This window comes from Sinohyriopsis cumingii, chromosome 7 (assembly GCF_028554795.1).
Source record: "Sinohyriopsis cumingii isolate HCF-2022 chromosome 7, ASM2855479v2, whole genome shotgun sequence".
NCBI classification, from domain to species: Eukaryota; Metazoa; Mollusca; class Bivalvia; order Unionida; family Unionidae; genus Sinohyriopsis; species Sinohyriopsis cumingii.
This window is the reverse complement of record NC_142967.1, coordinates 57,354,279-57,380,461: the sequence shown is the minus strand read 5'-3', so window position 1 is coordinate 57,380,461 and position 26,183 is coordinate 57,354,279. Positions and strand designations below refer to the sequence as shown.

Genomic DNA, 26,183 nt, shown 5'->3' with positions numbered 1-26,183 from the left:
TCTCAGTTTGGGTCTTTTTATACTGATGTCAAGTTATTTTGTTGTAGCCACATTTTGAGTTATAATTTTCTACAGATCAGTTGGATTTCCAAGGGATTCTTTTTTTTCTGGAAATATTTTGAGGAGTGCTCACACAGAGATTTTGTAAAGACATAGCTTACAAATTTAATTTGGATTTCCAACACCAGAGTCATTATTTGTATTTCTACAAGGAACTTTAGATAAGCACAGTAGTGACTACAGCATATGTTATCGTCATCCATCTTGGATTTTCCATCAGGATTTGAACTTGAAATTATTAGAACATTTATTACTAGGACTTTTGCAATTTAATTTGTGAATTATTCTTGGATTATTTTTGGATTTGATTCTTGAAACCATAAGTTCTCCTTTTTTCATTTTTACAGAATTTTTCCAGGGAAATAAATTATTTGTAAAATTTTAAAAAGCTTGTTGTTTTCACTCTTTCTGTGTTACTGTTTATTCGAGCCTAAACACATAACCACATAACAGTGTAAACTTGCCTTTATATTGGCAATTGTGTAAACTTGCCTTTCTACTGGCAATTGTCTAAACTTGCCTTTCTATTGACAATTGTGTCAATCTACTGCCTTTCTATTGGCAAACCTTGATAGCATGAATAGGCAAAAAATAAAAATAGAAGACAACTTTGGTTGGTACTTTTAGATGTATATGTAGGTGACCTTAGATTGTATGCAATTTGATACATTTTCTAATTTTGTTTCCAGTGTTTGAATATATACATATTTTACAACATAAATGTATTTTAACAGTGTTGTGTCACAATGATGTTTTCCCACAAGATAATGAGATGTTTCTACCAAGATACAGAGGTTTTTCTAACTACCAGAAGGTGCTAGTTATTATGGTTTTTTTCACTTCAGGGATCATGCTAGTGGTTGAAGCATGTGAAATAATCTACTTTGACACTATCTTTACAGTAGGGATAAGTCACTCAGCCCAAAATTCCGAATCTAGCTATATCAGCATATTCTCATAGTCTCAATGGATGCATTGGAAGGACTCATAATCACAAGGTAATGTGGATTAGAAAACCATTGTTTATGCTGAACTCCCTTTTACCACAATTTATTTGTCTCAGTTCAGTATTAGAAACCCTTATTTTAATAATAATAAGCACTTAATCTTTAAAAGCTCAAATCACTTTATAGCATTAGGTATACATACACACAAGATTGGTTGTTGTTGTTGTTGTGGGGTTTTAACGCCATTTTCAGCACATGATAGTGATTGGAAAAAAAATAACATGAAATTATAAACAAGTGCATGCTGACAATATTTCTGGGTTAGAAAACATTGTTAAGTTAAAAGTTGGTTCTTGCAGTCAAAATGGGTGAGGTTTAAGAGAACTTTAAATGAGATCATTGTTGTTGTATCAAAGTTAAAGAGGCAATATGTTCCAGGAAGCTGAGAGAGCATTGTCCATAGGACTTGGTTTTGATAGCTGAAATAATGTAAATATGAGTGTCAGAAGAGGAGCCTAAGTATCTAAAAGATGTGTTCATATGGGTTATGTTACTGCATTAACTGTATGTCTCCTGACTTTATTTTACATCATGCAGTTATGTTACCTCCTAATCATTTGTGGAGATCCAAGTTCAAAAAAGATTTGGAAAGGTTTAATATGCATGTACAGTAATGAGCAGGAAGTATTTCTAACACTTCAGAACACATTTACAAACATAAAATACAGTTGCTGTTTTTTGTCTATCATACAAAAAAAAGAGAATCAACCAATTCCAGGAATTGATGACCAACCCACTTTCATTGGAAGTAGTGTAGTTTTGTACTAGAAAGGGTTAAGTGACATTAGTTATATAGTACATGGGTTTAAGGTGCATTTGTAAAGCAAGATACTAATTATTAGGTAAGAGCAGTAAAAATCAAACTGAAGTGAGGTCTAATCAGTATAAAACATACAAAATGTATGGTTCCAACAATCTGGGGCACAACTCATGATGACATGTAAAGTTACCATCACATTTTGTTTAAGTTATAGGGGCCCCGAGTGGCCGAGTGGTCTAAAGCGCTCAATGTTCCGGATCACTGCCGTCTCACCTCTGTCTGCGTGGGTTCGAGTCCAAAGCTCGGCTAGCGTGGGTACGTGGGAAAGCCTGCCAGTAGCTTCTCGTGGGTCGGTGGTTCTTACCTGGGTTTTCCAGGGTTCTTCCTCCACCATTAATACTGGCCGCCATGTATAGCCTATCTTGTGCTGAAAAATGGCGTTAAACCCTAGAACAACAACAACAACAAAATGCTTAAGTTATATCATTATATTGCTGCATATAAAATTTTCCTTGAAACCAGTAATAATTAAAATGGAATCATTTTGTGGCAACTAATCAGGCATCATAACTCCACTAAATGCTGATGTGAATGGAATGCTGAAAATTACAACTCAGTCATGCTGTTATTAATTTAAACTTGCATATCCAATATGGTTGAAATCCAATAGGAATTAAGGTAGTTATTTTGCAGAAAATGTGGGAAAGTCTGACAATCAAGGGCAATAACTCTGCTAAAAGATGATATTGAATGTAGAAGATGTACCTTGACACCAATGACAATCAAACTAAGCCAAGGTTTAATACTTAGCTGCCTTCTAAATATTTCAAATCAATTAGGGCATTATTGTTCAGAATTGAAAATAGGTGGTTCAGAGAATCAGGGGTCACAACTCTGCTAAATTACATGGAATTCTGACAATTGAAATTGGGTGAGCTCTCATCAGCTTGACGCTGTACACCAGATTTGGCTGAAATCCATTAATAGTTAATATGTGGTGTGTCTGACAAATAGATGCTATAACTGCAATACAATGATGTAGAATGTTAACTATATAATTCCTACAAGGTTTCACTAAAATTAAGCTGTATTCCAAATCTGGTTGAAATACACAAACATTATATTGGCAATGATTGTAGTTAAACAAAAACTCGACTGGTCTGATCTGTGTTAAATGATGACATAATGCTGGTCATCTAACTTGTTAAATATTTCATAAATATCAAACTGCAAACCAAATTTTCTCGTGGGTTGGTGGTTCTTTCTGGGGTTATCCCAGCTTTTTCCTCTATCATTTATACTGGCTGCCATGTATAGCCTATCTTGTGCCGAAAAATGGCATTAAACCCAATAAAAACAACAACAGCGTACCAAATTTGGTTCAAGATGCTGAGCATGTAAGAAACAGCTGAAAATACAAAAGTTAATTAGGATGGAAATTGCATCACACTGACCAACTTCTGGTATGGCAGAGTTATTATGCCAGAAATGCATCCACATACCAATTTTCAAAAGTCTAGTTTAAATGGGATCCAAAACATTATGTAACAAAATGAGACCTGAAGATATAAAAGTCCCTCCAGCATGAAATAATCGATCTGGTATGGTTGAATTAGTCTCCCAAAAAAGCATAAAAAAATAATTTTCGTTATATTATAATTTCTAATTAAATTTAACTATAGGTGAAATGAGGTCCAAGATATTGATGGTACAGTAGGCTGAACAAATAAATAAATAAACAAAAACATCAGTAATTTTGTATCTTGTATTTGTGCAGCTTCTGAGATAAGTTAGTTGATATGTACAACTGGAGTGGTTTTGAGATTGCCTGAGTGTGTTAAGGGCATGATGGACTGAATCCAGATACACAATGTATTATCTGCAGCAGTGTGTGTGTGTGTGTGATTTGGATTTTTATTGTAGCTTTAAGAATTTTTCAGTCACATTGCTACGATGCATGTATAGTGATGTCTAGCACTGGGACATCAAGTCACAGACATGTAGCATGATGTTCCACCCAGTCACATTATCCTGACACCAGGCCAACCAAACCTAACACTGACCTCGTAATGCTGTGCACCCAACGAGGCAGCTGAAAGTACCATTTTTTAAAGTCTTTGGTATGACTTAACGGGCTTCAAAACCGCAACCTCCCACATGCGAGGCACACACTCTAACCACTATATATAATTGTTATGACTTTTAAGTTTTCTGGATTGTGATTGGATATCCATGGTCATGTGATCCTAATCAGGAATTTTTTTAAACATCTGTAAGATCTGGGGATTATTTCTAGTTCCCAATCAGTTTCGATTGCAATTTAGGTGAAGCTTTGTATATATCAACTCCATACACCATATTAATACCTTCAGCAAGTGCTCCACCCCACCCCCCCACTTCTGGGACTTGAGATTAAAATGTGCAACCACAGATAAATTACTGATCAGAAATTAAAAAATGTAACTGCACAGTTCTTTCTATACTATAAGACTCACAGAATGCTTAAGGCAGGTTTTATGAGAATGAGTCATTCTACATTAATAAGTTACTGTGCTTTTCCTTTGAAAACATGTTTCACGAGCTGTTATTGAAAGTCATGGTTCTGTATGACAAAAGGAGCTGGGGTCTCAATAAAAATGGACATGATTTTGATTATGATTGATCTAAACATATAAACACAAGAATAAACAAAATGCTAAAATGACAGTTGCTGGATGTACACATAATATGGAACAAAAAGGCTGGCAATAAAAAAACCAAGTGATTGAAGTTCCTCAGATCACTGCTGTGACCCACTCTGATACTCTGCCCTATCTACATACTACAGGACTCAATGACCTTTGGCTAGTGCAGACAGAGCTGGGTATTCTGGCACGGTGTAAAGTGGCAAATGAAAGAAAACAACCAGCTACCTAAAATTGAATGCTTTGTTGATGAAATCTGCAGAAAATTGGAAAACCGGAATTATAAGAATTATATGATCATGGTTGTGTCTTTACCTAATCAATCACAAAATTAATATAATGTCCTTTTGACTGCATTTACTTTGTGAGTGGTAAGGTAAAGTTTACACGTTGATAGAGACCCAACCATTATATATATATATATATATATATATATATATATATATATATATATATATATATATATATATATATATATATATATATATATAAATAAAAGCTGAAACACAACAATAACAACTTTGTCCTCATAGTTTTAATTTCCAATGGCTTTGAATAAAGGCTTCTATCATTTACATTATATAACAATGTTTTTGCACAATATGAACAGCTTGTATAGCAAATAAATTTAATTACAAAATATGCATCAACATAAAATATACAAGTATAATTCTTGTATTTACAAACGTAACATGTCAAGCTTGGTGTACATCATGAAACGACTTACCTTGCTGATAGATGGTAATATGTTTAAGACAGTGAAAGGTTCTTGGAACCAAATTTTGCTTTATTACAAGATTAAAGAACTCAAAATGAGTGGTCTTGGCAAAAGAAACTGTTCACTGTAATAATTAATTGCAAGTGATTAGAGTACCTAGGTCATATTACTGTAATTACAAACAATTAAACATCAGATCAACTGCCACTAGAACAGAAATCCTTTTACTTGCCAAAATTTTAACAAAGGATAAATATAAATAGCTTCCATCCTTCTCCATGTCCGTTTGTCCCATCTTTCCTTCCTATAATGAAGCTTTTGAATACTCTAGCAACTTTGTTTTCTATTTCAACCATTTCTGATTATAAGAAACTGTCTATCTGAACCCTGAATAATTATGCCCACCCCTGACGCAATCCCTAATTTTGTCAGCGATGTGCTGTTTCTTTTTTTTTAAAAATGTGATCTGCATAAGCTTGAGGGAAAGCTGGACATGGTTAACGAGACAAAATTTGATGTTGGTCAAATGGTTTGGATATTTCCTGTATTATGGTCAATGTATTTGCTTTTCAAACTATCACTGGGAAAATTATCAGAGATTTAGATTAATGAGGCAACATGTGCTTCAGGGAAGTAGATATTATTGTTGACAGAACATTAGTATGAAGCAAGACAAAGAAGTAATGATTATGACAGCAACAGTGGCAAGACTTGTCTAAAGTTTAGCTTAAAAGTTTTTTGATTTTATGTACATTTCCTAAACTAAAATAAAAACACAGGTGATTTGCAGTGGCAAGCATTTTAAGCTGCTCTAGTATTATGTTTACATCATAAAGCTATTTGTGTTCTTGTATTAATTATTGCTAAATGTTTATTACTAGCCCATATTTTATATAAACATATATTGGTAAACTATGCTGCGCAACTAATAATTAGTCCATACATACTTTTAAAATGCATAGGTGTGTCAATGTCCAGTTTCTAGTTAAGCAATGCATTGACTTTTATACATGAATTGTGAGCAAAAATTAAATTGTGATTAATAATTAGACAAGCAACATCATGTTATGATATGTCATTCAGGAAGTTCACAAATTGCAATGCTGCAAAATAACAGTCATTATTTGACAAGCAATAAAAATCATTGAAAATCATCTGAAAATCTATTTGACAACTATTAATATTGTAGCCATGACTAGGGTACGAGACTTATGGTGCATTGACTAGTATGCAAGACTAAAGGTCATTAAACAGATAAACAATGAACATAAGAATTTTTTTTAAAAAACACTGCTTTTAAAGTCATTCAATTCTACATAATTTCAGCAAAAGAAAACTGTATTTACTTGGAAAAATGAAAGAATTAGTATGATTATCAATTTACCTTAATTTTGCTAATTAATTCTGCATTTCAAAATATGAAATGTCCATGTGATGTGTGCAAAGATTTGAAACATTCTCTACTTTGCATTAAATAATACTAAGGCATCTGATAGAGAAAGCTGGAGTTAAGAAACTGCCTTTGTTCGATGCAAATGAATATTCATCTGTACAAAACCTCCATGTCGTAATGTCCCTTCTGATGTCATCTTTAAAATGCTGTTATAATAATTCCCATATTTATTTGTTTAAAATTAACTGGATCAAATTAAAGCAAGGTTGGCACATTTTACTAATGATGTTCAGCAAAACTAAAACTTACACATTATATGCAAATATGGGTTGAAAGAGATATTACCTGAAAACCTGGTTGGCAATATTTAAAGTTAATCAAGATTTTTGACCAATTAGTTTACAGAGATCCCTTTCAAACACAAACTCAAAGCTTAGGTTGAATATAATTTTTAAATGTTTTGCAATTTCTTAGCAATTTCATTGATTTGGATTATACAAATATGCTACATTTTTAGCTAAGGATTAAATGACGGACTAACGATGAATTGCAGATCAAACATGACACAATATTGCTCAACAATGTTTTTGAAGACTGTCAAATACCAATGGAAATTATTCTGAATGCATATAAGGAAAGGGGGGGGGTATGCTGGATTACTTTTTGCTGTACTTGTAGATATTTGTAGATTCAATCTTACACTGTTCCTGCCAGATTTTGTCACTGGATACTGGTTGGTGTTTAACAGCACTTTATTTGGTTATGTCATACTGAGGAAATGGGAGATACAGTAAGTGCCTTTTCAAGAAAACAACATGGCCACTGACCTAGGCTGGTGTTGGCAGGTACTGAACCCATGACCCTTGGATTGCAAGTCCATTGCTTTACCAAATGAGCTACCACTATATTTAGTTTTGTTGGGGGTGATCTGTTGAGTTTGCCATTTTTATTCACACTTGAATTCAAGGGAGTGGGTTATTTTGTCTTAACAGATCAATGTTAGTTGGGTCTATAATGTGTAGTGATCAAGAAAATCCATACAAACAAATACCCCCTACACACACAAACACACGTAAATATTAAAAGTACAAAAAACACTTTATACATCTGCCTTGTATAATGGTCCTCAAATAAATAATATGTTTGTGCAGAAGCCACTTTTCTTCTTTCAATTACAGTGACACTGACCTTTTGATCCCCAAATCAATACACTTTTTCCTTACCCCAAGTATAAACCATCCACAAGTTGTATCCAAGTCAGTGATGTAGAACTAATGTTATTGTGCACAAAGCATTTTTCTATTTTAGAGTCTGTGGCTTTGGCCTTTGATCTTTTGAATCCTAAATCATTTGGCTTCTTCCTGATTCCAAATGCAAGTAATCCACACAGTTTTTGTCCAGATATGTGATGAAGAACCAATATTATTGTGTACAACCACATGAAACCGTTCAGATACAGTGACCTTAACCTTTGACATTTTGAGAGATCTTATTCTTACCCCATGTGCAAGCCATCTGCAAAGTTTGGTAACAGCAGACGATGGGGAACTTGTATTATTGTAGGACTTTTTTTCTTCTTTCACAGTGACCATGACTGTTGACTTACTTACCTCGAAAATCAAATAGGTTCCTCCTTACTCCAAGTGCAAACCAACCAGTGTTTCTTAACTGATTGTGTACAACTTGAGTTATTGTGCAGAAGCAAAACTGGTAAGAGAGACATGTCCGGCACACAAAAAATTACTCGTCATTGCACAGAACGATGGAACCAAATATTAAACATATTTCTAGTCAAACTGATTAATATATATCCTCAGAGATAATGTGCAATTAGATAGCACAATTCTACCAATATGCAAATTCTTGCTGAAAAAGAAACCAAAGTTTGAATTCATATTCATGCATATGTAAATTTCAAGGAAGGAGATAGCATTCTCAAACATGTAAAACGTGTACCATGAATAGCACGTGACACTCTTTCAATGCAAGGTTATCAGACTGAAATGTAGTTTTAGTAATAATGACTTTGAAACTCAAGCTCACTGAATTCCAAACTGATGGGGCTCTAAGGTAAATTAATTATAATACCTGTACTAAGTTCCACTGAAATAAGTTGAAGAGGAACTTGGGTCTTTGTCTGTAAAGAAATACAATGGCAAAAGATGTGCTTAGTAACTGACCTTCACCCTTAAATTTCACCTCAAAATTAACTGGGGTCTTTTTCAGGTAGAGGGAATGAATGTGCAAAGTTTGCTACACATAAACTGGAAAATATTGAAGTTATGATCTGGAAATGAAATGCAATAGCCAAATCTAATTTCTGTGATGGTGATCTTTACCTTGGAGCTACTGATTCCAAATAAAGGGGTGTTTTCCAGAGCTACAGGAGTATGAGTAACAAGTTGCATGGAAAATCTGTTCACACAACCAAAGGTATTATCCATAAATAACATGCCAAGCCCAAATCCACTGTTAGCAATAGTAACCATGACTTTGGAGCCATCAACCCTCAAAATCAATAGGATTATTCACTGGACTAGTGGAGAACACATGCACCATATGGCACTGAAATCTATCATCAGTAATTACATGCAATGAAATTTTTTTATTTTACTAACAGTAATCATAATCCTGAAGGTACTGATCCCAAAGTCAATAGGGTTCTTCCCTGGGCTGAGGAAATCAAATGTACAAAGTTAACTGGAAATATGTTCACAGGAACTTAATTATCCAGAAATGAAAGGCCCAGGCAGCATTTATATTCAGCAACACTAAACTTAACTTTGGAGCCAGTGTTCTTCCTGGGGCTAAAGGAAACACATTTACCAAGTTTCACTGAAATCCATTCACTAGAACATAACTGTACATATGGAAATCCAAACGGATGCCTGCCTACCCATCTGGATGGATATCAGAAAATTAGAACACGTCACAGTTTTTGTTAGCAGAGTATTAAAAGAACTAATACATGGTATTAACTAGTTATCTATTGACTCTGAGACTGCTCTTTCAAATCTTTTTTATTATTTTCTGGTTGACTGCTGCTGATCTGTTCTTTTTCCAACTTTTCCTTCTTCTTTTCCTCCTCCTCAATTAATGTTTCTCTCTTGAGCAGGTCAATTATGTCTGTTACCTGTGATGCACTCAGTTTAATATTTTCACGACCCAAAAGTTCTATCACCTGGAAACAAAACAAAGAGAATTCAGCAATTGACATCATGTTAATTTTATAAGATCAAAGAGGACAAAACTGGAAGAGTAATTGTTCAAGAAAAGGAAGTGCTGCCTAGTTGAAAGCATGGAGGAGTTGGAATAAAGAAAAACTTGGAAACTGACAGCTGTAGTAGTTGTAGTAGAAGCAACAACAACAACAGAAAAGTGGAACCGAGACATTAGCTAAGTGATCTACTTTTACTCTCATCACACAAATATACCAGCGATGACAATAACAGCATTGCAGGAAAAGTAATATCTACAATATTCAGTCATATATCATCTAAGCCTGGCTGAAAATAGCATAGACACGATCTGCTCCCACAAAATCATACATGCCAACCCCAAGAGTTGTTGTTGTTGTTGTGGATGTTTAACACCAAATTTCAGCACATGATAGGCTATTCATGGTGGCCAGTATTAATGGTGGAGGAAGAACCCGGGAAAACCCCGGGAAGAACCACCAACCCACGAGAAGCTACTGGCGAGCTTTCTCACATACCGACGTTAGCCGAATCCTAGATTCAAACCCACGCAGACAGAGGTGAGATGGCAGTGATCCGTAACAGAGAGTGCTTTAGACCACTCGGCCACTCGGGGCCCCTGCCAACCCCGAGAGAGGTATAAGCATAATTTTTGCTAATACAAGGGGCAAGTAAATGCAATCTGAGCACAAAATGTGTAATCTATATGTTACTTCTTACCAATATTAGTACCCCTACTTTGTTGCAGCTGTGACATTGTAGCTTAATATGTACATGTTTGTTTTTACTAATAAACTGGAGCTGTAGGTCAAAATATTTGGAGGAAAGAAAAATAGGCAAATTTTATGTGGAACCAGAATACCAAAACAAAACATACTGAAAAATTATTTATATTCAACACTCACTTTAACTAGTCTACATGTCTAACTTTTGCCAAATCATCATGAGGTCCACAAATTTTGCATGACAAAGTACTCAACCCAAGTGCTGTACTGCATCACTCTCATAGTCTTTTTACAAATTGACTGATACTGATAGAACATATTTTTAAGATTAAAAAGACCTATCTGCTCTAAGAAGTTTCATCCACAAGTTAAACTGTAAAAGCCTGTTTCCTTATCTGGCACCCTTTTCTTTAAAAGTAATGACTGGTCAGCTACCTAACTTGAACATCAATATAATGAACCTGCGAGGCATAGTTTTAAATTATAGCAACCTGTCTGTTTTCTTGGAAATGGGTCATTTACAGTTGCTATAAATAGAAAATTAGGTCATTATATGTAGTTCCATGCTTGACAAATTAGCTCTTACACTATTCTGATGCAGCATATGATGACAAGAAGTAAAAAAGATGTTAATATCACTGACAAACAAAACTAATTATTGCTTTATTTTTAAATTAATTTTTGATGTATCGGAAAAGTGTAATACATGCATAGAATAGACTAAGATGTAATCTGGTGAAAATAGCGTAATGGTTGGCATGTATGCAAAATGGGTCTGGAAATCATGGTCTTCAAGGTCTACTGATTTCAAAGAAAAGCTGTAGATTCTGATCTGGCAGCAGGTTGTTTTAAAGCACTGGATGTGTTATTATTCTGTTATAGCCAGTTTCCAAAGGAGAAGGTAATAACAGATTAGTATTTAAAATGATGCAACGTGATATCATATAATATCAACATGTGGCAATAGTGCCTCCTGAAACAGGTGAAATAAATGTAACCAGGTAGAGTATTTTAAGTTGTGGAGAAATACGTGCTGTCCTAAAAGAAATGCACTTGGAATGTGAGAATTTATCAGTGATGCAATAAATACTGATAAATATAGTAATCTCCTCAATCAATACCAATGAGAGTGTGATTTCTGTGATTTGGATTTTTCACATAGCTTTAACAATGTTGCAGTCATATCGCTATGATGTCTGCGATGTGGCAGTTTATAGTGACGTAGCACTGGGGCATCATGCCGGAGACATGTAGCATGATGTCCCACCGAATCACATTATCCTGACACCAGGCTGACCAGTCCTAACAATAACCTCTTAATGCTGAACGCCAAACAAGGCAGCTGTTAGTACCAATTTTACAAGTCTCTGGTATAACTCAGCCAAGGATCGAACCCACGACCTCCTGCATCCGAGGCGGACACTATCCACTAGGCCACAGGAGTCAATGAGACAAAAATCAGTAGTGCAATGTGATACCATAAAAGTATATGAGATAACAGTATGATTGAAGTAAATTACTTTTTCCAAAATAATACCATAAGTATATGTGAAATATCAGTATGATGGGAGTAAATTACTTTCTGAAAATAGTACCTTAAGAGTATGTGAAACATCAATATTGCCATCTTTGTCTTCATCTAAAACCTGGACAATCTTCTGCAGTCTAGTGTCATCTGGTACCTTCTGAAGCCGCTTCAATGCTAATACCATCTCATTTAAACTGATCATATTGCCTCTGTGAAAAAGATGAAAAATTTAAATTTATTAAATCAAGGGATACTGAGTAGGAAACTTTTCTTTTAAACTTGACAATTAGTAGCTTATTACTTTTCATAACATGATAATTTGAGGTTATTACTGTCCTAGCATGATAATTTGAGGTTATTACTGTCCTAGCATGATAATTTGAGGTTATTACTGTCCTAACATGATATTTTGAGGTTAATGCCAATTTGTAGATTACTTTCAAACATGATAATTTGAGGCTTATTACTTTCATAACATGATAATGTTGTTTAGGTTATTACTGTCTTAACATGATAATTTGAAGTTATTACTGTCTTAACATGATAATTTGAAGTTATTACTGTCTTAACATGATAATCTGAAGCTCATTACTTTTCATAACATGATAATGTTTAGGTTATTACTGTCCTAACATTACAATTTGAGGTTATTACTGTCCTAACATGATAATTTGGGGTTAATGACAATCTGTAGCTTATTACTTTTAAAACATGATGATTTGAAGCTAATTACTTTCATAACATGATAATGTTGTTTAGGTTATTACTGTCTTAACATGATAATTTGAAGTTATTACTGTCTTAACATGATAATCTGAAGCTCATTACTTTTCATAACATGATAATGTTTAGGTTATTACTGTCCTAACATTACAATTTGAGGTTATTACTGTCCTAACATGATAATTTGGGGTTAATGACAATCTGTAGCTTATTACTTTTAAAACATGATGATTTGAAGCTAATTACTTTCATAACATGATAACATTTAGGTTATTACTGTCCTAACACGATAATCTGAAGCTCATTACTTTCATAACATGATAATTTTTAGGTTATTACTTTCATAACATGATATGGTTTAGGTTATTATTGTCCTAACATGATAATTTGAGGTTATTATTGTCCTAACATGATAATTTGAGGTTATTATTGTCCTAACATAATAATTTGAGGTTATTATTGTCCTAACATGATAATTTATGGTTATTATTGTCCTAACATGATAATTTGAAGCTTATTACTTTCATAAATATTACTTTACTACAAAGAGAGCTGTGATTTTATTAAGAGCAGATCCAAGACTGGGTTTTCTTCAACAGCCTATTCAATTTTGGAGAATTTCAGAAAGGCAGAGCAAAAACTGATCTTCAGTGTAGAATAAACCAAACTGTTAAAATGTATTGACTGTACACTTAACATACAGAGAAATACTAGTAATGAGCTTTTAAATCAGTTATGTGATTTCAGCCAAGTGAAGCATTAACACCTAAAACATTCTGACAAAACTCCAAATCTAATCATTACCCTGTAAATCTCAACACTACTTGAAAACATTTTCTGCACTCTTTTTATAGTACAGAAGTGTTAGCTGTTTTATGTCACCACAAAATAAAAACTTGTCCAATAGTACTAACGACCAAACATTGTATATTTGCCAATAACATAACAAGTGCATCCAGTTGCTGACAATGTAAACGTATTTATTTACTTCTACTTACCAAATATATTCAAGAAAACCATTTTGCATTCATATGAAACTGAAGCATTAACACAATCGTATGAACTCACCTACCACATTATTTCTAAAACTATCTCAAATGCACCGATATGTTGCCTTGAAATATCAATGCTTTGAAAATAAGTTCATGTATGCAATGAAAATTCATAAAATATCAATTTATAATTTGAACATGAACAGTAAGTCACATTCCCTTACTTTCTGTATCACATACCTATGATGGAACTATTGAGAAGTTTTTGCTGACATCCGTCTAATGATATTGCTTGATGTAATAAATAAAACATGTATTAATTCAAAGCATTGCTCTGAATTCTATTCAAATGGCATTGCTAGCAATGTTTGGAAAGTATAAACAATGTGTTTACTCATAAACATGAATCCCTTCTCCAAAAGGAACACAGAATAAACAACAATAAACTGATATGGGCAATTGATGCAAAGGCAACAGGACAGTAGAGATAAGTGTCCTGCATAAGATGGCTGACCAAGACTGGGCTGGATAGGATTCAACCAACTGCTCAATGGTCAAAGCTAACAAAAAGCCTCCATGTGATGGTCAAAGCTAACAACAAAGCCTCCATGTGATGGTCAAAGCTAACAACAAAGCCTCCATGTGATGGTCAAAGCTAACAACAAAGCCTCCGTGTAATGGTCAAAGCTAACAACAAAGCCTCCATGTGATGGTCAAAGCTAGCAACAAAGCCTCCAAGTGATGGTCAAAGCTAACAACAAAGCCTCCGTGTGATGGTCAAAGCTAACAACAAAGCCTCCATGTGATGGTCAAAGCTAACAACAAAGCCTCCATGTGATGGTCAAAGCTAACAACAAAGCCTCCATGTGATGGTCAAAGCTAACAACAAAGCCTCCATGTGATGGTCAAAGCTAGCAACAAAGCCTCCAAGTGATGGTCAAAGCTAACAACAAAGCCTCCATGTGATGGTCAAAGCTAACAACAAAGCCTCCATGTGATGGTCAAAGCTAACAACAAAGCCTCCATGTGATGGTCAAAGCTAACAACAAAGCCTCCATGTGATGGTCAAAGCTAACAACAAAGCCTCCATGTGATGGTCAAAGCTAACAACAAAGCCTCCATGTGATGGTCAAAGCTAACAACAAAACCTCCATGTGATGGTCAAAGCTAACAACAAAGCCTCCATGTGATGGTCAAAGCTAACAACAAAGCCTCCATGTGATGGTCAAAGCTAACAACAAAGCCTCCATGTGATGGTCAAAGCTAGCAACAAAGCCTCCAAGTGATGGTCAAAGCTAACAACAAAGCCTCCGTGTTATGGTCAAAGCTAACAACAAAGCCTCCATGTGATGGTCAAAGCTAACAACAAAGCCTCCATGTGATGGTCAAAGCTAGCAATAAAGCCTCCATGTGGAAAAAGGAAAATGACTACAGTAACATGCTCCTTAAGATGCATCAACTTACAATTTAATCAGTGTAGGAATTCAAGCAAAGTTTGGTAAGATGGAATGGATTAATTATACAGAGGATGGAACAAAACAACTGGTTAAACTTACAAATGTCAATCATAAAAATTAGGTCACAGTGACACAGTTTCAATATGGCTGAGTTTCTCCTTAAAATGCATTCACATACCAATTTTAACAAATGTAGATCAAATAGGATTCAATATACTGAGGGTGTAATGAAAGGATAGATGAAATACATAAATCACTCCAGCATGAAAATTAGGTCAAAGAAAGAGATTTGGTATTGATGAGTTGCTCACACTGCAATGCAGCCACATACTGCACTGGTATTAACAAGCGAAGGTGAAAAAGGGTTTGTGATACTGAAGATGTAAAAAAAAATACCCCAAAATACAAAAGAAAATTGGGTGGTGACCTGGATTTGGTATGAATGAGTTAGTCATGGATCTACATGCCATTTCTCATGACTAAAGGAAAAATAGGATCTAATATAAAGAAGGTATAATGAATCGATCCTGAAAGTTTTTAAAAAATCACACAGAAAAAAGAAACAAGGTCATAGTGACCTAGTTTTTGACTGGGTGAGTGACTCTCACTGAGGTGCATTCACATATCAGTTTTCATAAATATTAGCAAAAGGTGTTAAAGATATTGCAGGCATAACAAATGAATCAACAAATGAGCAAACACAATACAAACATACATGTGAATACACAGGCAGCAAAAAATATGGTTAGTAAATTATGTTTCTCTGAAAATATTTTACTGACTGAATCCAGCAATTGTGAAAAGATGTTTATCCAGCAAGGGAAGAAACTCTTACCCATTACCTCCTCGGACCACTGATAGGTAGCTACTATTGTTTATTCAGATTAGCTTGGGTACTCACATTTGCAGGGAGGTTTGGGAGAATTTAATAGAGACGTTTTCAGGTAAGAATTCTTGGAGAAACATAATTTACAAAAACATTTGCTTTCTCCTCTAATACATTCTCTCCTGATAAGAAAAATTAAAGGAGGAAGCAAAATTCTATGCCAGTGGCAATGTTGTGTCAACTTCCAATGGTCTAGTGATAATTTGGACTTAAGAAAACTGATTAGCCAAATTCCTATTCTGTGAAGCTATATCACTTAGAAAAAAAGCTTGAGAATGTTGACTGTGCCTGCTAGGCAACAGCTTCTATTATGTCTTGGATTGAAAGTAACCTGTCTAAGCAGTGATGAAGCACATGTGATGACGGTTATCTGAACAAGTTGGGCTTTTGGAGGGATGGAATATGTACAGCCCCCAAACCAGTGACCTACAAATCAACTTGCCTGAGGAAAGCTTTCAGAAAATTTGTAAATCCCTGCCTCCAATCCTTCACAACTGACTGAATCAGGATCTGTGGTTCAGGTTTCTGTGTCCAGGACTGTAGATGTAATTGGGGGGGTGGAGGCAGTTTGTAATTCCATCTTGTTGTAAATAGATCACTGAATGCTTCCAATGTGTACAGATATGTTGAAAGATTGACCAATGGATGGACCATTGTGTGTAAAGAGCCTGGCCACTTCTTTAGAATAAGTTATATTCAGCATGGAAAGGTTCCAACTAGTACATACAGAGATCTTGTGATTTTGTATTAAAAAAAACAGAAAAAAAACACCCACCCCCACCTATTTTAGACAGGCCACCACCACCAAGTTGTCTGTCATAATGAGGACTACCTTTCTATACAACCAATCCTTCCAGAAATGAAACACATTTTTACAATGGCCTTTATTTCTAGAAGGTTGATGTAAAGAGGTGAAGCTGGGCAATTGGTGGGCTCCCAACCATATGAACTGGAATCCACTCAGACAATAGGTACTGTCTGTAGATTTTCAAAGGGAACTCCTGCTGGAATCCACACAGATAAAAAGTTCTGTCTGTACATTTTCAAAGGGAATTCCTGCTGGAATCCACACAGATAATATGTTCTGTCTGTAGATTTTCAAAGGGAACTCCCGCTGGAATCCACACAGATAAAAAGTTCTGTCTGTACTTTTTCAAAGGGAATTCCTGCTGGAATCCACACAGATAATATGTTCTGTCTGTAGATTTTCAAAGGGAACTCCTGCTGGAATCCACACAGATAAAAAGTTCTGTCTGTAGATTTTCAAAGGGAATTCCTGCTGGAATCCACACAGATAAAAAGTTCTGTCTGTAGATTTTCAAAGGGAATTCCTGCTGGAATCCACACAGATAATACATTCTGTCTGTACATTTTTAAAGGGAATTCCTGCTGGAATCCACACATAATAAGTTCTGTCTGTAGATTTTCAAAGGGAATTCCTGCTGGAAGCCACACAGATAATAAGTTCTGTCTGTAGATTTTCAAAGGGAATTCCTGCTGGAATCCACGCAGATAATAAGTTCTGTCTGTAGATTTTCAAAGGGAATTCCTGCTGGAATCGACACAGATAATAAATTTTGTCTGTAGATTTTCAAAGGGAATTCCTGCTTGAATCCACATTGATAATAAGATCTGTCTGTAGATTTTCAAAGGGTTGCCATGGGGAGAGCAGGGCCACTAGCAATGGGTGCATGAAAAGATGCCCAAGAAGGATCAAATCTGCCGTCACATTCAACAAACCCAGGAGTTGCAGAAAATCTCTTGCAGATATCTACTATCTGTCAGAAATCTACCCAGGAAACTAATAATCTATGTGATGCAAACCTTATGAAGTCAAACTAGGTTGCAGCTGGCAAAAAATTCCATGCCCAAATGGACCAAAAGCTGGGATGGACTATGCTCCGAATTGTCCCAGCTGACAAGAAACCCTAATTCACTCTAAAGGGATAGAAGATCATTTATGACCTTCACCAAAGATAAACTTACCACATGTTTTTGGAGGATGTTATCATGATACAGTGCAGTTGCTGTTGACAAGAACAACTGGAAAAGAGTAACAACACGGTTGATGACTTTGGCGAGACTGAATGAGGAAGTATTTAAGAATAAGAAAGTATGCATCATATAGGTCTAAACTGGCTGCAATTTCAATAATGGCTGTTTGGGGGCTTGGGAAGGAGAAAACTTGTTTTCTATCCCCTTTATTAAATTCCATGTGAAACTAAGGAACCATTTGCCACCTGAAGTTGGACTAAAGTGAAATTTGTAGCCTCTGTGCAGTGTTCAGCAATGTATCTATTTGCCAATAATCATCTCTCCTTGGCAGCTGAGACTGATTCAGCCTGAAAGCTGGTGCAGGTGGCATGGCAAGTTGAAAAGGTACTTCTTATGATGCCTGCTTCCACACCTCCTCTACTATACCACCATACAGCAATGTCATTCTAATGGTACAGAGAGATGACAGTTTTATTCACAAAAAGGAGTGCATACAGACATAGATCCAGATTTTCTGAAGCTGTGAGGGCATTAGCCTCATGTAAGACATTTTTTACCACCTTATAAAACAATTTGTTTGTCATATTCACTGCCATATTCACATGAGGCATCATGCGACTGCATTAGCGCACATGATCTGTCAAAAAAGTAAGATGATTATGAGCAATTTAAAAAAAAAATAATGACTACAAAGAGAAGTAAATACCTTTACATATTATACTGACTCATGGTTGAAATTCCTCACAATATTTCTTGGATTTCAAGAGGCAAATGAAATAATGTTGTTCATACCCAGTGACAACTAAAGCAGAGAAAACAACCATAGCTAATAGATGTGGTCAGGACAGATAATAGGTACAAGCTTCTTTCCTTTGTATGTATGTTATACAGATGGGACAGACAAAATAGTTTGTCTTTTCGTGATTATAGGATTCAAAATAGTAGATCTTCTTTTCAGATTTTAAAGTGATTGGAGAATGTATTCAAAGAAGAACTGCATATTCCCTTCCATCTTCATGTTATCTTCCCTGTCAAGGAAAATAACTTTTTTGATATGATACAGGAATAAATATTAAAAAAAAAAATAGTTTATGGACAATGATGCAGCAATATGGCAGTTACAACTGTCATAAATCTTAGTAAAGGCTAAGTATGCTGCTTAGTCACATTCCACCAAGCCTCTAAAAGTTATTACTCTGCTAATGGAATGTTCATCCAAACTGACAACTAGAGGAATTATGAGCAATTTACTCACATAAAAACTACTCCTCACCCATATCTCATTCCTATATACATACCATCCTTACACCATGATGGAGATGAACCAATAGTAAACATAAAAACACGTAACTCTACGATTTGTCAGCAAACATATTTGATGCTGATGACTGTTCAAAGTACAAGGTTTCACAGCCATCCACTAAACACTGCAAGTGTTGTTGTATTCACAAAAATGTCAATCACTGCATCCAGCTGCAAGTCAATAAGGGCAATAACTCTTTCAACAAGAGGCTCAAGTGAGCCTACTATGCTTCATCTATCTTACATAATTAAACAGTTAACCATTTCACTAAGCAGGCTTATGTAGTAATGTAATAATGCATGCTAAGGGTGAAATGATACACCTGTACCTGTGCCATGTATCAATATAATTCACAATACGCAGCTTGCGATACGATACATGTCGATGCACAAAAGAACTTGATGGTCTTTCCATCTTTGGAAGGTAGGTGGTGCCCTTTAATGTATAACAACATTCTGGTCCTATTTACACTATATGCAGACTACAGACAGACATATAGTTAAAACTATATTTACATGCAATTCTCACTGATGAGAAAATAACAATACTTTCAAACAGACTGTTGGTTGCAGCGAGTTTTATCCAATGTTCTAGGCTATTTAATGGTGGCTTCATTTAACTCCCTAAGTTCCGAAGAACATGAATGATTTGAAAACATCTTTTTACCAATTTTGTGTCTGAGTTACACTTGGAAGACATTATGATGTTATCTTCAAAACAGAAGAAATAATGCAATATCCTCAAGCAAAAAAAAATCTCATCTAGAACAAGTTCTGCATGGAAATAAGGTTCAATACCAACAAAATCTATCACATTTTACTTCGTGCAGATGCAAAAGACTGTTGCAGCCACAGGTATTTGCTAGTGAAGGAAAACTATTGACTACACCCAGTCCTATTCTACAATTTTTTAAACTTACAAAAGGTGATAAACTTGAGCAGTTTGAAATGTGCCCTATAGCTAATTCTATGGTAATGTCACTTATTCCATCAGCACCTTCATTCACTGGTCAAATATCTCTGCATAAAAAGAGAAAATCCTTATGTTTTCCCCATGTACAATTTAAGGAGAGATGATGACAGGAATTTATCTTAATGGAGACCTCCCTCTTTACCGAAGAAAAAAGGAGGGGAAGGATGACATGGTCATAGGTCAATATTTATCTAAACTTCACTATATGTCTCTCTTTCTTCCTACTATATTTTCTTATAGCTCTACTAAAATCAACATCTTTGACAGATGTCACCTCTAGTTTTATAAGCATTAATCTATTAATTATTTCTGAGCATACTCTTCTCCTTTTCACTGTATCAATATTGTTCTGTGCATCTTTCTGAAGAGGCATATACATAGCTAGCTTTGTCAGCTTGAATATGTAGGAAAACTTATCTTTGTGACTGTTATGTACAGAGCTCACAGTTATTATCTTTTTTTTTTCTGCTAGGATTGCTTACCAACATAAACTTCCTTATTTAAAATCAGTGGTTTACTGACATATGCCAAATTTCTGATCTGTTCCATAATGCTGTATAAAGGTATTTTGTCCATCAATATTTGTGCAGACAGAGGTATTAAAATAACTACCTTTACTTCTTAATTTCATTTTTTTTAACCCATATTTTATTCAATTTATTTTAACCCTGATATGGATACATGTTTATGGTTTCTTCATGAATGGTTTAAAACTACACCATAATGCTTATTCCTGGGCATGTTGTGCTAATCAAATTTAGTTTCACAAACATTCATGTCATGCCTAAAGAACCCAGATGTAGAACAGTTGCTATCTGAAAAACAGATGTCATGACAAGAACAGTTAAATAAAAATTGTATACATCGCCAAGCACATTTTCATATGTGGGACTTTCAAATTTACATGAGTTCTCACATTTCGCTGTTCTCCAAGCATGCAAATTTGTAAAAAATTTGCATGATTTTGCAATGATTCGAACAATGATACACAGTGACAGCATCTCCGCACAAGTACTTGACATATCTAATGACTTTCCCATGATGACTCTGTCGCTCTGCCAGTACTTCCCGTTTGTCATGCAGAGAATAAGCTAAGTTGATTTCTGATTGGTGGTTACTGTTTAACCTGGACTGGAACAAGCAATAACCACAAATGAGAATTCAGTGAAATATATTTCACTGTGCAACAAACCAGTAGCTTAGCTTTCAAATCGACTAAAGGAGTCAAGATACAATTCAAAGTAGAAACTTTGTGTGAAAGTGGTTATTAAATGATGAGTAAAATACTTCATTAGACATGTGGAACATGTTTGGAATGTACGCTGATAAACATGAGTGCCTGTGACTGCAAATGCTGTTTCAGATGGATTATAATTTTACAGAATAAAAAAAGCAACTAATTGTAATTAATCATCACCACTGAAGACTAAAATAACATGCATATGGTATCATTTTGTATCGATTCTACATCTCTTACATCAATATGTGTATCGTTTCAGCCCAAGTATCGATGCATCAATATATCGATGAATCATTTCATCCCTAATGCATGCTATGTAAATTATCTGCCAAACTTTGCATTATGTTGATTTTATCTATCCTAATAAAAAATATTTTCCAGATGAGGGTACAAGTATCATGCTCATAAATGAAGTCATCCAAGATGTTGATGATCATAAACCCAACTGATTAATATATGGCTTCAGAAGCAACAAGAAACCCTGTCAATCTGATGCAAAATCAAATAATTAATATGCATCAATCTTGCTCATTATTTAAAAAGTTCAAGATCCCGATGACAGAAGCAGGCATTCCAAGTTTTATCAAAATCAGATCACAAATATGGTTTCCAGAGTGTAACAAGCTCAGTCAATCAGATGCAAAAATCATCTAATTAATATGTGTGGCTTTCACTCTTTATCAAACTCAGTCAAGCCCTATTGATATAAGCATTTATTCCAAATTTGATAAAAATAAAATCAGAAATATGGCCTACTGAGTGGTAACAAGGTTAACCAATTAGGTGCAAGATCACCTCATCAACTTACTAATTATTAAGAACCTAAGATTTTGGTGATATAAACCTATATTCCAAGTTTAATTGAAATCCTATCAGAAATACGGAGCACCATGATTAGTCAATAAGTACATCTTTTGATAATGTAATGACCCTTTTGTGACCCAAGTTTCTGAGTGATCCATAAAACTTGCATGACATTGAGGTTGTGTCATACACTCCATTTAGCTCAAGAAAAAAAGTGATTTATTAACAAATGCTCTTTTAGGTGATGACCAAGTTTCAAGGCAATCAATAAAAAAGCAGGTCTAGTTGCACATATATTGTTACTAGAAATGAAGGCCAAAATTGCAGAAGCAAAGTAATTTGTCAATATCTGTATCTTCACGTGATGACCATAATAAGTTCCTAAAAAAACAGGTGTGCAATAAAAAGTGACCTTTTTCAGTCTTAGATAACTATGATACACATGCAAGTAGCAATAAATAGCACCAACCAGAACTGCAGTCAATTTATGAACATATTTGTGTTTGCATTTTTCAAAAAGGTTTAAGTACACATTTGTAATATTTCTGAGATCAGATGTAAATCAAAACTTCAATATTTGCTTTACTAGCCACAACAATTAATAACAGTTTTATCTTTGCATTTAATAATGTATCATTAAAATCTAGAACTCGCACCTAGAAACACTCATGTTTATCACCTAGAAGACAACAGTATGATAACATCTGGGCTGGCAGTGTTATCTAGCACAAATACATGCATTAGGCCTTATAGTATAATTATCATAAAATATGAAAGAATTTTAAGTTCAAAAATTTACTTCTGTTGCTTTATCTTTTCAAGTAATTCTTGTCTTTTCTGTATGTCATCTTTCAATTCAGAACTCCTCCGCATCTTGACCTCCCCTAAATCAATCTGCTCTTGGATGGTCTCCCTTTGATCATGTAGCTCATCAATGATTTTCACTGACTGACTTATCAATCGGTTCACACGTTTGGAGATCCTTGCTGCAGCTTTAGATTCTCTTATATCATTCTGAGAGCCTCCTGATGCTGTAATCAGTGATTTCAAGTTTTGGAGATCCTACAGAGACAAAGACAATAATGCAGTTCATTAGACATGTTGCTGAGGGATAAATAAATCCCATACAAGGTTTACATTTTGGAGATCCTACAGTGCCAAAGACAATAATGCAGTTCATTAGATGTGTTGCTGAGGGATAAATAAATCCCATACAAGGTTTAGATTTTGTAGGCTGGATGGAAGATCTTATTTACTGAGTTCCTTCCCAAAAATACTGACCCTGAGCTGAATGTGAAAGTACAGGGCATATGGCAGTCATGCAGAATGCTGACATGGCCAGAACTGACCTTGATTGGAACTAAACAGTCCACAATGAACAACTTTTGTGTCTATAATGGACCTATAAATACATGTGCTAAGTAAGGATATGGTTGTGGGACACAAAAATGTGTTGGTGAGCTGCTTGCAGCCAGTTGTCTGTATACTGAGCACCTGCAGAATTTGGTCTTTAATAGGTAATAATTTTAACTTAAAAGCTAAATTTTCCTTGCTTTCTTTCTGAATTGGTTTTAGCCTAAATGCTCTTTTTTGAAGATGTGTTGTTGTTGTAGGGTTTAATGCCATTTTTCAGCACATGATAGGCTATACATGGCGGCCAGTATTAATGGTGGAGGAAGAAGGAAATCCCCGGAAAGAACCACCGACCCACGAGAAGCTACTGGCAAGCTTTCTCACATACCCACATTAGCCGAATCCAAGACTTGAACCCACGCAGACAGAGGTGAGATGGCAGTGATCCGTAATGGAGAGCCCTTTAAACCACTCTGACACTTTGAAGATGTGTATACTGCCTGTTATCTTGAATACATTTAAACAGAAATCCTGGATTTTATATCTTTATAACTGATCAATCGTATTCCAAAAATTTTGTTATCAAATAATAACATTAAATATCACCATGTCTCTGATAGAGAATTCAGCAGATATGGAAAAATATAAGGCAGCTACATTTTCAAAAAGCTCTTAAATGGACACAGTTTTATTAGCTTGCAGGAAATATGAAGTTGCTCCCAACAATCTTGCTTGAAATTATTAATTGTATATGCTAAATAGCATCTGATTGTATTTCTTGTTATTTAAACTGCAAACTTGTAATAAACCAGTCGATTGTTCTTGTTATTTTCCGATTCGCAAGTAGACATTTTTAGATTCCATTCAATTATAATACATGTACTACGTTTGCATAAATAATGTGAAACACTGTGAATGTTTGCTATGTGTCCCAATGATTGTTTTGTAAAAAGGGATAAATTCTTTACATGGTGTCTGAGCAGTGTAGACTGGATTAATTCTACCAATTTCAATACATTTGATCCGCAGCTTTGGGATGAGGATGCACTGGAATCATACAAGTTGGAAATCCCATAAAGCCTGTTAAAAGACTATTTAAAAGACTATGGAGCTAATAACCTATGCACTTTCAAACAAGTGCATAGGTGATTATGGGTTCCATGTAACATAAAGACATCTTCACCAATCGAAACATTTCCAAATGAAATAGAGTTATGTGAACCATTCATCATTAAACAACTCAGCAAATTTCCACATGCAACACAATACAGGTTAAAATTCAACTGTAAATATCAATAATATAAGCATCCATGTTTTTTTGTACATAATTCATTTTTAACATAAAAATGAAATTCACAGGTGCCAGACAGTTTGACTTGGGTTACATTGTTCTACACTAGCCTCTGTATAATTCTCTCCCATCTATGAACAGCACTGACCCAGATCTGCCGTTACATGTCTATGCTGTTTGCTTGTAATCTTAAGCCAAAAGTATAACTTTGACCCTAATCTGCACATTAAGTCAGGAGAAAACACACATCTTGATCTGCTGGTATATTATGCAACAGTAGATCTGGCCTGGAAATCATACAAATTTAAGTATGTGTTTTTCATTATCAACCAATCAGAAGCGAGCTTTCAGAAGCAAGATCTTTTGTGATTGGTTGAAACAAAATCTCGAGCTCAAGCCCACGAGTTTTGTGATTTCCAATTTATGTATGTACATTTGTAAGAGTAAGAATTAACACTGTACCTCCTGGTATTCATTCACTTCCTCCTTCAATTCGCTTAGTTCCTCCATCTCAATATTGAGACTCTTCTGTTCAGCGATTTCCTCCAGTGCAGACTCGATTTCCTCCAGATCCTTAGAAGTTATCTCCTCCTCTTTCTTAAACTCTGTACAAAACAAATAAAATATACCATATCCAAAGAAATCTAATGGTGTTTTATTACATATTTTATGCAAATGGGTTTTAAATTTGAGATTGTGAACATTTAACTTCTTGCAACTCTTTGGAACTGAATGTTAGACATATTAGTTATTAACGAGTTAACATTTCTTTATAGAACTGCATACACTCAAGAGTGAATATTCAGAAAATGGTAAAAGTTTAAAAGGCTGTAATTTTCCCATGAAAATATGTTACATTTTACTGAAAGTTAAGAGCATATGAATTAATTTCAGGGTAGTGTTATGTGCTGATATCACTGACATTGATATTACAACAACTAAAATACAGTCAGTTTTTAGCAATTGAATGGAAAGGTCAAGACTTCATAAAGGACAGTTTCAGCAAAACAAATTGCTCTGGTCTGCTCATTACCACAATCCAATCCATCAAAAAGTCTAATACTATACTTTTCTCAGAAAACAAACAAAATCCAT

At 34.9% G+C, this 26,183-nt stretch overlaps 1 protein-coding gene across 2 annotated transcripts in view; it reads right to left on the bottom strand.

The window, feature by feature from the left end:
- Nucleotides 1-5,031: 5,031 nt before the first annotated feature.
- Nucleotides 5,032-26,183, bottom strand: part of LOC149795320 (mitochondrial proton/calcium exchanger protein-like) — a 70,506-nt gene continuing 49,354 nt past the window's right edge. For both annotated transcript variants that reach the window (XM_089965085.1, XM_089965086.1), the window contains exons 10-13: nt 25,551-25,693; nt 23,244-23,506; nt 12,140-12,281; nt 5,032-9,803 (exon numbers count right to left, since the gene is read on the bottom strand). In XM_089965085.1, coding sequence (XP_089821211.1) covers nt 9,609-9,803; nt 12,140-12,281; nt 23,244-23,506; nt 25,551-25,693 — 743 coding nt within the window. In that variant the 3' untranslated portion in view covers nt 5,032-9,608. The remainder of the gene's footprint in view (nt 9,804-12,139; nt 12,282-23,243; nt 23,507-25,550; nt 25,694-26,183) is intronic.